General features: G+C 30.3%; 1 protein-coding gene across 2 annotated transcripts; it reads right to left on the reverse strand.

Moving 5' to 3' along the window:
- Positions 1–4,464: 4,464 nt before the first annotated feature.
- On the reverse strand, positions 4,465–13,295 carry LOC123014668. Of its 2 annotated transcripts, none has more exons than XM_044413890.1 (4): positions 13,100–13,295; positions 9,723–10,061; positions 5,670–5,783; positions 4,465–5,578 (listed from the first exon to the last, which is right to left on the reverse strand). In XM_044413890.1, the coding sequence occupies exons 1-4, from the start codon at positions 13,118–13,120 to the stop codon at positions 4,970–4,972; spliced, it is 1,083 nt and encodes a 360-aa protein (XP_044269825.1). In that variant the 5' UTR covers positions 13,121–13,295; the 3' UTR covers positions 4,465–4,969. The 2 variants fall into 2 exon arrangements, with proteins under 2 accessions (XP_044269825.1, XP_044269824.1); XM_044413889.1 differs by having other exon boundaries at positions 9,723–10,067.
- Positions 13,296–13,914: the final 619 nt, after the last annotated feature.

The following is a 13,914-nucleotide window of genomic DNA, read 5'->3' on the forward strand; positions in this document are numbered from 1 at the left end:
TATAAAAGTTACTGAACTGTGTTAAATCTTGCGAAAAAGCGTGGTGATTTATAATTGAAAAATAAACAAAATTAAATTTTAAATAAAATTGATTAGTATGATAATTAGGTCGAATTTTAAATCGGCACGGGCTTGTAAGACCAAGACAACTTTTAATTCTCACTAGACTGAAAGTTCTTTTGAGCCGGAAATAATCCGTCTCAAAACTTAACTTTTGTGAAGTTCGTTCCTTTTGGGTATAAATAAATCCCAAGCGATTTTCACTAATTTAAAAAATAAATTAATTAATAATTTAATGACTGAAAAAAAGTTCAATACAATCAGTAATATTAAATTCGTATTGCTCGCACAAAAACCGTTAAAGTTTAAAATTTAAATTGGAACCAGAAACACTAGCAAAGACGCTAAATATATGTTTTCTTTTTTAATCTATTTTCTCCTTTAGTAAGAATATAAACGCACCGGAATCACACCCCAGCGGCTACAGTTCTGTTAGTTTTCTTCCGGAATTTCTCAAATTTAAAATTACTTTTATAACATTCCAAACTTTTGTTATTTCAATTTATTTTTGCTTATGTTTTGTAAAAAATGTTGTTTCAAACGGGTAGAAAATTTCCTCGATGTAAATTAAAAATTTAAGCACGAGCTACCTTTATGGCAAAATACATCGTTGCCTTCATTAACCGCAGTACTTAATAATAGCTTTATCCGCCTAAACAAATTACCTCAGGCAATCAAAAGCTTTACGACTTCAGCATGATAAATAGCTACCTTATGTCTTATTCACGTTTCCGCCAAGACCATCAAATTCAAATGAAAGCGTCTGGAGTCGCCATCTAGTAGCTATATAAACAACACTTCAATAAGTAGCCGAAGCAAAAGCAATAGCATGCACTCCCGGCTGAGCTTTTGTTGAAAGTTTAAAACTATTTCTTGCTGCATTTTATTTAAACTTTTACAATGAAATTGTTCATTGTTTCAGGTAAATTCCTAATAAACTGCAATTGCTTCTCCGCGTAACTCGATTGCAACTTTGATCTTCAATATTTAATCAACACGGGACGAGTTTTACAACTTTGCAGTAAAACAACTGTATACATTTATAGCAATGTGGCAATGCTATGTAACATAATAATTACCTGCTGCTTTCAGACTGTTTTCTCACCACACTGGGAATTTTAAAAAGTTTTATTTTTAAGACTGAAAAAGTTTGCTTTCTTAACAGTGAGAAAAGCGCACTAAACCTATCATTGATTTCATAAGCGCGAAAAAGCAATCATAGCCATGAACATCGACGTAACCCTATGCGATCCTTTCGGGAACTGCATGTCACAGCTTTCGTCTAAAACCCAAGTATTGCGCAGGATCGTCCTGAAATTATCTCTCAAAACGAACAATAGCATTGCGTTCTGAAGCGGTTTCTTTCTTTTTAATGGAACTGTATCCAGTACGAAATAAAAAAAGTAGCATTTTTAGAAAGAAATCAAAGAAGCATTGATGACACAGTTTAGATTTCAAAGAGTATTGCGGGGGATGTTTTATTAGTTGCCGACAGCTGAGCTTCCTTTTCTCTCTAGTTTTATTGACACTTTTGTTTGAAGTTGACGTTTGTTTTTGTAATTGAAAGTTATTGAAAATATTCTTCTGGGAAATAACTGGTAATACGATATTACTCGTCTTACTTATATTTCGCGTAATAAAGAATTTGTATTGTAAATTAAATATTGATTCAAGCACCACTTGGAGTAATGCTGCAAACGATAGTTTCTCTTTCTTATTGCCTTTCGCCTTTTCTAAGATCACAATCTTAAATATTACCTTTTTGACTTAGGGCTAGTTTCATAATCGTACTTTACGAAACTTTAAAGTTAAAGTTGGTTTAGAATGTGCTAATTACTATGGATATTTTAACAAAATTTCACTTTCTAAACTAACTTTACTTTAAAATCTCTTTAATTTGATTATAAAACTGGCCCTTAATTGTTTTTTTTTATATTTATCTACCCACAAACTAAAAATAATCATACCCACGTCATATTTAAAAAGCTCTGAGGTTCAACAATTACGCCATTATACGCATTACAGATTATGTTCTCAACAAAATTCAAATCGAAGGGTATAGAAACTTTTATAGAAGTTCGATGTAATAAGCTTTATTTTATAATTAATCCATCGTTTCTGTTTATTGAATACATACCTAGTTCGCCTAGATGTGAAGTTTAATTAATCAGTTCAGTGTGTTGGTGTAGAAAATCCTAGTGTAATAAGGTAATTTGTCTTTCAAGGAGATTGCACACAGATTGCAAAACATACCTGGCGGAACACGGCAATTTCATAAAAATATGAGCGTTATTTTATTACCATTTCTTCGTAAGAAATAGACAGTAAAAAATGAAATAAACCCCGTCTCTATTTCATGGTAAATTACATCTTTAGAAATGGCCGGGATTCGTGAAATGGGCTTTGCAAACTTTTGTTTGTAAAGTTTTGAATTAATCAGCGAAAATAGCAAATGAGATGCAATTGCGGTCTTCGGTCTAAAGCGATTAAATAATAATTCTTTAAAATTTCGTTTATTTATCTTGCATTAATTTCGTATTGTTAAGAAGCAAAGTATCCATCTGGCAAACAACAAAAATGAATCTGATTAGTGACGTGAATGAAACGATTAATTTGATCCTTGTAAAGAAACGAGCTATTTATACGCTTTTCATACTTTTGTACTGTCTCTAAAATAAAAGTAAATTGAGGATAATGAACTTATTCATTAATTTAAATTTGAATGCACGGGAGCTGTAATGGATTAGCTACACAACCTGTTCAAAGTGGATAAAGTACGACGGACTACATTGTTATTAACAAACAATAAACAACAAGACTAACTTTAAAATTTTGCAAATAAAAAGAAAGTTTAAAGAAAATGGCCTGCAAATTTACTAATAAAAAAAAACTATAAAAATTACAATAATATACGACTGCCTCTGTAAGTTACTCAAGTAATCTTGAATTAATGAATTTTTTTTGGCTAGAAAATTTGATTGGTTTAGATGATTCAACACTTTCTTGTTATTACCAAGAAAATTTATTAAATGGATGGTGCCGATGTTTATCCTTAAAAATATGTAAACAAAGAGGCAAAGAAAATCAAGTAAATTAATCTTAAGTACCAAAAGTCAAAGCTATTTTAGTATTATATTTCACTTAAAGAATTGATTTTTAAATATTAATCATTAATAAAATAAAGGATATGTATTTCATTTAGATAATGGATTTTCAGTTTTAATTCTCCTAATAAGCTTAAAGGCTTAGAGGCTTAAATAACACAAATGCATTACTACAAAATTCTAAATACAAAATCTGTAATATATTCGTATAATAATAAAAATGCAGTCCATCAAACCATAAACCACAAATCACAAATCTTAAGTTAAGTCCAGATACACAAACTTTATTTAAAGTATTAATTATATTATTACAGTATAATATACAATTATATTTACAAGTTTAAAGATACATAATACTGAATTTTAATTATAGTTTTATTAAATACGACTTCTCAAAATAAATAACTTCTTTATTTCCAATTCTGTTTTTACATGTAAATTAATTTGTGGTTAGATTTTAAAAAACCCTGATTGTTTTCATAAGCAGATCAAGGCGATCAAATAGACAAAGTTAACAATTATGTTGATTCTCTGACTCCTGGATCAAATTTGATGCGCACTGCACTTTCTACATGCGTTGTCTCAACTGAATAGCTAATTAGAAAACAGTAACGGTTGCAAATATTATTATTTTTGTATTAAATAAAAAATAACTTTCCCTGCTAACTCTTCTCAATCCTCCATCAAAACTCAAAGTTCAATATTCTTTTTTAAGCATTATAAAATCATAGAGAAAACATTGTTAAATCGTATTAAATAATTTAACATTTAGAAAGTCAAAAATAAAAAATAAATTCTTTTTTAATTTAACTTTAAATTAAAGTTTTTTTACAAATATTTATTACATTTTATGGAAAAGTAGTGTTAAAACACAACTTTTTTGTATTTGTTATTTTTGGTAATTTTGTGTTGGCCTAACAAATACAGGGTGCGGCAGAACTCACGCCCCAGAGAAAAATGCCGTATAAGGTAAGATTCCAGGAACATGGAAAAAATGTTAAAAAAATTTTATCTTTAAAAATTTCGAAGTTATGAGGGTTTTAAAGTTTGCACTTTGACTCTATTTATTTCTGTTGGAAAAATAATTTTCCAAGTTTTTTTGCTATAGGCTATTAAAAGAGGAAACAAGGAAGCTGTATCCTAAATTGTAACTTTGTTCAATGTTATTTGTAGCTTTTATTGGCAAAATTTTTGTCTTTTTACTAAATAATTGTAAAAAACATATACAAGATCATCAGTATCATTGAATAGATATAAAAAAATGTAAAATGTCAAAATTTTTTGACAGATAGAATTTTTTAAACATTTTTTTCATGTTCCTGGTATCTTACCTTACTTGAAAATTTTCTCTGGGGCGCGAGTTCTGGCGCAGCCTGTATATTAGTGACTACACACAAACAAGTTCGCAAACTTCGAGCGTCATTTATAAAGATTGTGTATATTTTATTTCTTTGTACACAATAATAATAAATTAAACACAATAAACCCGTATTTTCTTACCATCAGATGTGGCAAAAATCATAAATTCTTAATTAAAATTAACGTTCACACAACAAATGAAGGAATAAACAAAAATAAGTCTGAATAATTACATAAATAAATAGGAAACGGCAAGTATCCACACACAACCCATTATCCATCTCTTATGTACATTTGTTTCTGGTTAAACCTAATTTAAAATGTACCCCTACAATAACGTAGCAAACATTCCGAGCGTGTTTTCCGGGTAATGAATCTAATTTTTATTTGCCATAAACCGAGCCTCCGAGTCTTGTTGATTTTGAGCGATGCTGAAGTTGGTGGTGTTAATACACAGTGTACACTTGAGTGTATCCCGCCAACGTGGGAGTTACGGTCGAGGCGACGACGTCCTCGTGATATGCCTTGGAGCCACTGAGCAAATAGGGCGCTACAGTTGATCCGATGTAATTACCCAATCCATTTATTTCTCCGTTGGGATAAATTTGCACTTTGGGTTGCCTATTAGAGAAGTGCACACTGGTCTTTGGGTAAGTAGGACTGGGTGTGGCAACCACGTAGGAATCGTAATCCTGGAAGCTTTTGGTCGGAGGCGTTGGCGAAGGTGCGTATAAGTTTTTGCCATACGCAGGCAAATGCGATCCGCTTATGTGATCGTATTGGTAATCGTAAGAATTCGCCTTGAGAATAGGTATTGGGATTTGGCTGTGTTGAATTTGTACATTCTGCATGGGAAGGTCGTTTTCGGTGTATTTGACGTCTGCTTTGTAGCCGTTTTTGTCGGCTATGTATGACACTATTTGCACCCTGCCGTCTGGCAATTTTACTCTGTATTCTCCATTTGTAGCCTGAGAATTTTGGGATTGAGTGTGAGAGAAGTCATCGCCGGTTAAGTGATCCACTACTTTATACGAGAACGCATAATTCTTGCGATCCTAGAACATGAAAAGCGAGCGAAGAATATTAACATCTTTAGGAGGGTTTCCACCAAATAAATTAATTGCCACCAACGTGGCCTATACTTACGTTGGATAATGAGGAGAGAGTGTAATCCTTCCTTAACTGAGAGGCTGGCTCAGAAAGCACTCTCGCCGCATGCTTGGATAAAGCTTCATATACCTTCGGATTTATGTTCGGGCTCTGCGAACAACATCATCAATATTGTAAATATCATCTTCATGAAGAAAAAAAAAACAGTAAGAATAATAGTAATACATAAATACAGAATTATAACAATACTAGCGATTAATATAAATATTTAGAGCGGATTTGTGTAACACCACTTGATTTTTAACAACATTTTCACTTTTTTTTTGTTTTTATTGTAAGTAATTTACATGCGATCTTGGCATATACCTGAAATGTGTAACTAAATAAACCCGACAAATATCTGTAAAAAATATTTGCTTCTCAGTTTTTCTTTTATTAAGTTTTCTACCCTTCCAGCAAAGTATAATTTCGTTAGTCAAATTTAAAAGCGGTTTTTTACTTTATACGCATAGATATTTTGCTCTATGGTGCTCATTAGTTTTACCAATATTTGAAATTTTATAATTTAAACATTACTGAAATATTTGTTTCACACATGTAACATTTTGGTTAAAGTTAAATTTTATGAAATGAGAAATACGCTTTGTATGAGGGTTTCTGTCGTTCTATTGCGAATTTACAAATATTTTTTTAATTCTGCCACGGGCACCGGTGCTTTTGCATAATTGGTACAAAAATTCCATTCATGTTAAATGAATTGACCCAATTAATTTTGAATTAATAATCCTGCAAAATGTGCTGGCCAAAACTGAGAGCTTCTGTTTGAACACGAATTATGTATTCAATGTTTTAATCTTTAATTATTAGTTTACGAAGCTGATCCGGTGGTCGTAAATTAAGAATATAATGAATGACATCAACCGTAGAATCAATATTTCATAAATTTACTCTGATGGAATTATAGCTTGCATGTAAGTATAAACATCCTAGGTAAGAACATTTTTGACGTCATATAAAAATTTCACTTACTATAATTAAGTACGAGGAGAAAGAACGTAATAAGAATTTTATTTATTTAAGATATAATAAATTAAGACAATAGATAAATACGAAATTATCTTTAGGTTACAACATTTCAGAAAATAATTGAAACAAAATTGAATAACTAATAACATTAAAAAAGACTCATATCAAAGTTTATAATTCTTGACAACATGAAAACAAGAAGGTATAAAATCCAACAAACTCGGATCTCCGATCATAACATAGATTTATCTTAGCAATGACTTATTCATTGTTTATGATTCCAATAAAATGTTAATAAAGCCGAAAAGTCATAACAATCTAACGCATAGAAAATAATAGTTCAGAAATATGAGTTTATATAGGTTGTAGTCAATGACATCCGTTGAATTTATAGTGTACATCCCCGGTATTTGTTTAGTTATCTATTGTAAAAATACAAATTTATAACTATAATTAAACCTGGTTTTTATGTCCCAAGAAAATAGGAATCTTTATTCAATTCGTATACAAAAGTTATTTCAGTTAATAAAACATACATGGTGGAACGAAGACAATTTAAAATTCTTTACTCCTTTATCGCATAATGTATGTACCAGTTCACTAGTTATTGCATTAGAATTGTAATAAAATTCGGGCGTTCTTTAAAGCACGCACAATTCAGCTCTTCGTGTACAATGTATAAGCAGAAACCGAGACATGTCCAGATCCAGTCAAGCCTCCGCCTTCAAGTTGGCATATATCCGGGGTGGCAACCACGTGTTTAGGCTATTATTCTTGTTGTTCTGGCAGTGTGACGTGACTGTAATGCACTTTCCGGGACTGGAGTTAAACCACGGGGAATTAAAAAGCAAGGTCCATATATTTAAATGTCTAACTTATGAATATTTCAGTTCTCTATGAAATTTCGCTTCTCACTGCTCAAACTAAAAGTTAATGTATTGTTTTGGAAGTTGTGACGGACATGTTGGTCGGGCCCTCATACCACAATTTTATGTACATTCCCAACCATTTTCGGTTAAAACAGAAAATTTAGAGATAAAATATGTACAGAAACTGACATTGTGATATTCTGAATTCATATAATATATTTGTTATAAGTTAAAGTCTATCTATATTTGCTTGAATTTTATGGTGCAATAGAGGCAATTAATTTTTGGGCCTTTAACGATAAAGAAACCCCAACCCCTCATTTGTAAAGGTTTGTTTCCTTCGAGGTTGTTATAACGGCTAACTGGTCGCTTTGGTAACAATAGCTTTACAACCATCCTCAGTAAATCTCTTATTAACTAGTTTGATTAGTCAAAAACCATAAATTTCAAGCAAAAATAGGCGGATTTTATAAATATTGGGCTTCTAAAATTAACAAAACACTAAACTGTAAGTACCCGAGAATTTAAACATAAAATTTGAGAAATAATTCAGTTTTTTATGCTTTTTTAAATACTATTATTTAGTGAGTAGATGAAATAAATCGCAAATGGAAGCAAGTTTTTCTTTTATTCATTCTACATTAAATTAGATTTTACCAAACTTTTATTAAAACCAATGTGACATAATTTAGCGTAGTAATATCTTTTTGCTTAATTCTCACAAACGCAAACTTAGAAATCCCTTATTATGTGTCGGGGGCTGACAATAAAGATAAACTTGATACTGTTATTAGTTGAACGAACCACAACGAAGATAATTTTCATTTAAGGCCAATTAGACCGCTTTGCTTTCAGCTTTCAGCAAACATTAAAAACTTTCATTTTGAGATTACCACACATGACCTAAATAGGGTGCAACTTGGTTAATTAAAAGCAAAAGGACGTCCTTTAATTGATAAATAAAGAAATTGATAATTATTTAATTTCAGTATTATTGATTATTTTTTAAACGGTAATAAACAGAGATTGACCTAATTATTATAAAATTAGCCACACATGCCAGAATAAAAAAACAATCGTGCGAAAATGCAAATTTATTATTATGACGGCAATCAGTTTCGCAATTCGTCATGCTGGTCTTTAGTCTAACAAGAACCAAGGAAGCAATCAATGTACTTGTATGTACATAACTGCTACAAATTACATGTGGTGCTAACACTAAGCAATATTCTTAGAAAAAATTACTGAAATTTGAACAACATGCGGAACACTAATTTATCTAACACGAGATATATTTTTCTACATATATGAATTATTTTAAAATATAAGTTAATTGAAAAATAGCTCCCCTTATAAAATAATTATTATTAATTATAACGAAACATTTAAATTTCTCACAAAATCAAAATATCTTTTCTTAATACAGTCGTAGGTAATGACTAATGAATGAATTCTAGAGAAACAATGATTATGTAAAAACTGTCCACTTGCGTTTACAATTTCTTGAATAACTACATGATCCTCAATGATTTCCAAAGTTTCATTATCTAGTCACAAAATTTTGTGTTATGAAATTTTTGAGTACATACATTACTCACATGGTAGCTAATAAATACGTAATTGCCTGAGAGAGTATTTAATGAGACTTGTGCCGTCCTTGGATTGAAAGAAAAGCATTTTTGAAACTGTTTTGTAATTATTTAGATAAAAATGGGTTATGATTAAAACCTTCCTTCAGTTGACACAACGTGCAAATATTACGACATAATTAAATACACATGGCACTAAAGTATTTAACATGCATAAGATGTTAAATTTAATAATACTGCAATATTTCTAAAACTGAAGGCGAGAACATCTAATCACCCACGTTCCTGCTATTACTCTCCACAAATTTCTTCACTAAGGTAATAACGTTTTACAACTGACGCATGAAACGCAATAAATTTTATAAATTCAACAGACAGTAATTAACAATAAATATCGTTATAAAACAGGTCAATAAATAAATCTTATTGAAATATAGCCAAATTGAAGTACTTCGAAATGATCGAAAAATCGAAAACTAATTTATATATGATGCATTATTAGAAAAGAGAACAAACCAACTGAAATTTTTCTACAATTACAAGTAAGGTTGTTCATCCCATAAAAATCGATTCAGCAATTACAGTAAACTACATTAAATAATTACCTGTTGACTAAATCTTCCCGGAAATTGGTATTTTCGTTTCCTGGCTACTTTTGCGTAGGGGTGATTATCTATTGGATGATTCAATTGACGCTCCCTCTCTAGAGTTAAAACATTGCTATTAACAGAGTTATCTTCGTCAGGGGGTGATGGTGGAAACACTACAGGGCCTAGCCTATTTGCATCAGAAGCATCCCTTGGGTCATAACCGGCCTCATAAGGATGAGGGTTGAAATTACGAGGAGAGAGAAATATTTCGGGTTGATTTTCTTCTACACTTGTCACTGATGTCAGAAATAAACTTGCACATAAATGGTGGAGGTGCCATCGTTGCTTTGAGATCTGCAACTAAAGGACTCTCTAGTATCTGCTATTTATAATAAAACAGATAAATGCAATTTTTTTGGTTTAAAAAAATTTTGAATTTAAAACTGAATTAAATTCCCTGAAAATTTCAGATTAAACTTCTATGGATCTCTTAAGCTCCCGCTTCTCTTACGCACAGCAAACATTATTTTAAACAAATATCGGCAACCTTTGGGAATAAGAGCCTCTGGGAGACCATTACATTTGTTTTTGAAAGTATATTAACTTGTGTACAACAAACAATACTTTTCGTTTTTATAATGTATGATATCAGCTACCATCTCAAGATTTATTTTCTAATCAATTATTCAAAATAAATAATTTTCATAGGAGTATCTGGCCAACCTACACATAGGTAAGTATAAATTAAGATTGAATAAAATCACTCACATTATCTAATACATGAATAAACATCTAATTAAACTTGTCACATCATATGCAAAATAAATTATAAATGTAAATCATAAAAAGTTATCATCAATTAAAAACTTTTTCCGCAACAATATTTTGTATCTAGTTTCATGAATAAAACACGCCTTTACACAAAACATTTATGGCTAAAATGTATAAACTCCGCAACTGAAACATCTGTTTGAATCCTTGATTGCCAAAAAACCTGTAAAAATCGAATTATCTTTTTGTGCGCTATAATTCATCGGAGCTTTTTCATAAAACTGATTAAACATCATAGCTTTGTTTAAAAGTATCAACACGTTTTGGTGATTTATGACCAAAGATTTTTGTGTAAAACGAAACTGAATGAAAATTGGTTAGTTCACTTTGCCACGTGTTCATAAAAAATTACACAATTTGATAACGTGGGAAATTTTAATTATTCTTGTGTTTTGTATCATAACAATGTGACTGAAAGTCATTAACGAACGTAATAAAACGTTCAAAAACATTTATTTCGAGATTTATTTAGATTCAATGTTTCACATTATCTTAGTTTTGTCATTCACTAATGGCAAACAATAGAATGACAGTGTTTTTAACACTTTTGAAAGTGAGAAATATTTATTGCAAAACACAAAAAAACGAATAAAATTATCAAAAAAAATATTCATATCAAAATTTTTACAAAAAAAAATTAACAAATAAACATAAACGCTCAAATTATTAAATTTATCATATTCCTGATTTTAAGACTTAAGCATAACTTTCCTTTAATTTAAACTTGCTTCAAAGTTACTTCAAAGTAATTTAAGTAAGTAAGCTATAATGCAAATCTAAAATTTCTTGTTTGAAATATGTATGTATACAAATTTTTAATTTAAATGAAGTGAAATATAGAAAGTGACGGAAATAAACATAAAGAGAGTCACTTATAAAACATGTACAGTGTTCAAGTATTCCACAAATGTGTGTAGATACCTAATACTAAAAATAACTGGAATGAAAATGTATTTCTTAATTTTAATTTGTATTGTTTAAAATGTAAATTACTAAGCGAAAGTAGGTATATTTGCCAAATACGAGTTACAAAGCATTAATAAAATTAAATGCTAATTAAAAATGTACTTGGCATTAAATCTGACAAAGCCAAGACCATAAATTCTGACAAAACTGACAACCATCCTACAACTAGCAGTTACTTCTATACAGCATTATAATCTCACTCTTTTATTCATTAGGCGCATTGTGTAAACCGAGGTTAAGAAAATTTATGAATGAACATTCTTGTGTTAAATATTTATATGCAACAGCTCAAAAAATTTATAATTCATTCCAATTAATTTGTTAAAAAATAGAAAAATATTGCTTGAACAATCTTACAACAATATTAGTTTTACTTTTACTAAACTAAACAAAATATATTAAATAAACAAGAAACAGCAAAAGTTAATTAAAGAAGTTTAACAAGTATAACATGAGTTAAATTTTACTTCGTTACGGAATAAATATTGCGAGAACGGTTTGTTAAGTTCACTCAACTGCATACATGTATTTACTAATTTACACCATAAAACACATAAAAAACAGTTTTTAATTAAAACTCAAGTATTTTTAGCGTGTCCATTCACGACGATTTGGAAATAAGAGTAATATCCTTTGGAAAATATTTCACTATCGTGACGACACTGTAATTATAACATGTGCATTCAAGCCTAAAATTTTTTCGTCACGATGTATTTCAAATACCAATCTTTTTTATCTTTCTTCCAATTAATTATTTTAATACCTACTGGTCGAATCGTAGTAAAACAATGCAACAATTATACCGGGTGGGGCATCGGTTACGCGCACTTGATAAATCGCGACTTCAAATTAATTAAAACTGGCAATGTTTCATATACCTAACTAATTATTGATATGGTATAATTTGAGAATTTTTCTAATTTTTTTTTGATAATAAATGAGTCCGTAACAGTTTTGTGTGTTTAATGAATACTTTCTGTTAATTTGCACTAAATGAATCTGTACGTGTTAGCGCATCAAACTTTGATATCACAATTTCAAATTTTGACTTGGTTAGCCAAATAATCGCTTTTTTTATTTAAACACAAACCAGACCCGTGATTTATGACAAAATAGTAATATTTGCCAACAAAAGTATCATTTACTGGTAGCCGACCGCTTTAAAGGGTCTTTTTGTTGTAAACCTTGGAATCTTATCCCAATTGCTGTTCCCCATTGTCACCTAAATTTACGATGGCACAAGTAGCAGGTCATAAATAAAAATGATTTTCAAAGTTAAGATGGAAAATTGCGTTTAATTCAAAATCTAATTGGTATTTTTTTTCTAATTTTGTAAACAATTGTAGGAAGTGAATCTGCGTAGGTCAGTATAAAAATTAGAATTAAATTTTTTGGGAGAAAACTACTTTTTATTTTTTTTTTGGCTTTGTTTGTGAATGAAAAATTACCAAAAAATTAGTGAATGTACCTTCCTAATGCCCAGGTAAGTGTGAAAAAATTCAACAATTTTATTTAATTAGAAGTGGGGATTTTCTTTTTGGGCGTAACGGATGCCCCACCCGGTATAATATGTAGTTCATAAAAAAAAATATTACCCTGGCCATCCTTTCCATCATGGTTGAAATAGAAGTAATTACATTAAACAGAGCACAATTAACTTCCACAATAGTTAATTAGAAGTTTAGCGTTCGAGCTCATCAACACTGTCAACACAAGTCAAGTATCACAGGTACGCACTCACCCACAATGATTAAATAATAATTTCATGTTGAAATTAGTTTGTGAGACATGTTTAAACTCCGCTATTGTAGTGGTCCATGAAAACTAAATTACCAACTTATAATATTCCCACCACCTTCATATCTCGCATTCCTAACGAAAAGTTTCTTCGTTGGTGGTGGTGTTTGAATGATCAGTATTTTCAAAAACCGTGATTATTAGATCACTTTATTGATAATTTTCACAAAGCAAGGTTAATAAGATGCTTATCTGAAACACTCAAATACCAAAATATGTTCACATTTTACTAGTCAAATTCCAATGAATGTACGATATTTTGCAACCACCTTCACAAAAGCATGAAAATGTTTTAATGCAGACGTGTTAAATGAATTTGGGTAAAAGACATTGTTTTTATTAGTCCTTTTTTATTAACAACGCAGGTACTCGATTATTTTAAGAAAAAATGTTCGATGTGTCGTGACCTCATTTTGAATTAGGAACCAGTTGCGTTAAATAGGGCATAAAATGATTGTACAATTCATAATGATACCTTTGATGCAGTGCACGTGACTTTTTTAGGGTCTCCTACATTTATCAAATTCTTAATTTCGTAACATAGTAATAAGAAAGTGCAAGACAAGGTTCAATCTCCAGAGAAATAAGTTTCTTGAGATACTCTTAAATAGAC

The sequence above is a fragment of the Tribolium madens genome, unplaced genomic scaffold (genome assembly GCF_015345945.1).
Source record: "Tribolium madens isolate multiple individuals breed KSU strain unplaced genomic scaffold, Tmad_KSU_1.1 Scaffold_97;HRSCAF=244;Tcas5.2_LG3a, whole genome shotgun sequence".
NCBI lineage: Eukaryota > Metazoa > Arthropoda > Insecta > Coleoptera > Tenebrionidae > Tribolium > Tribolium madens.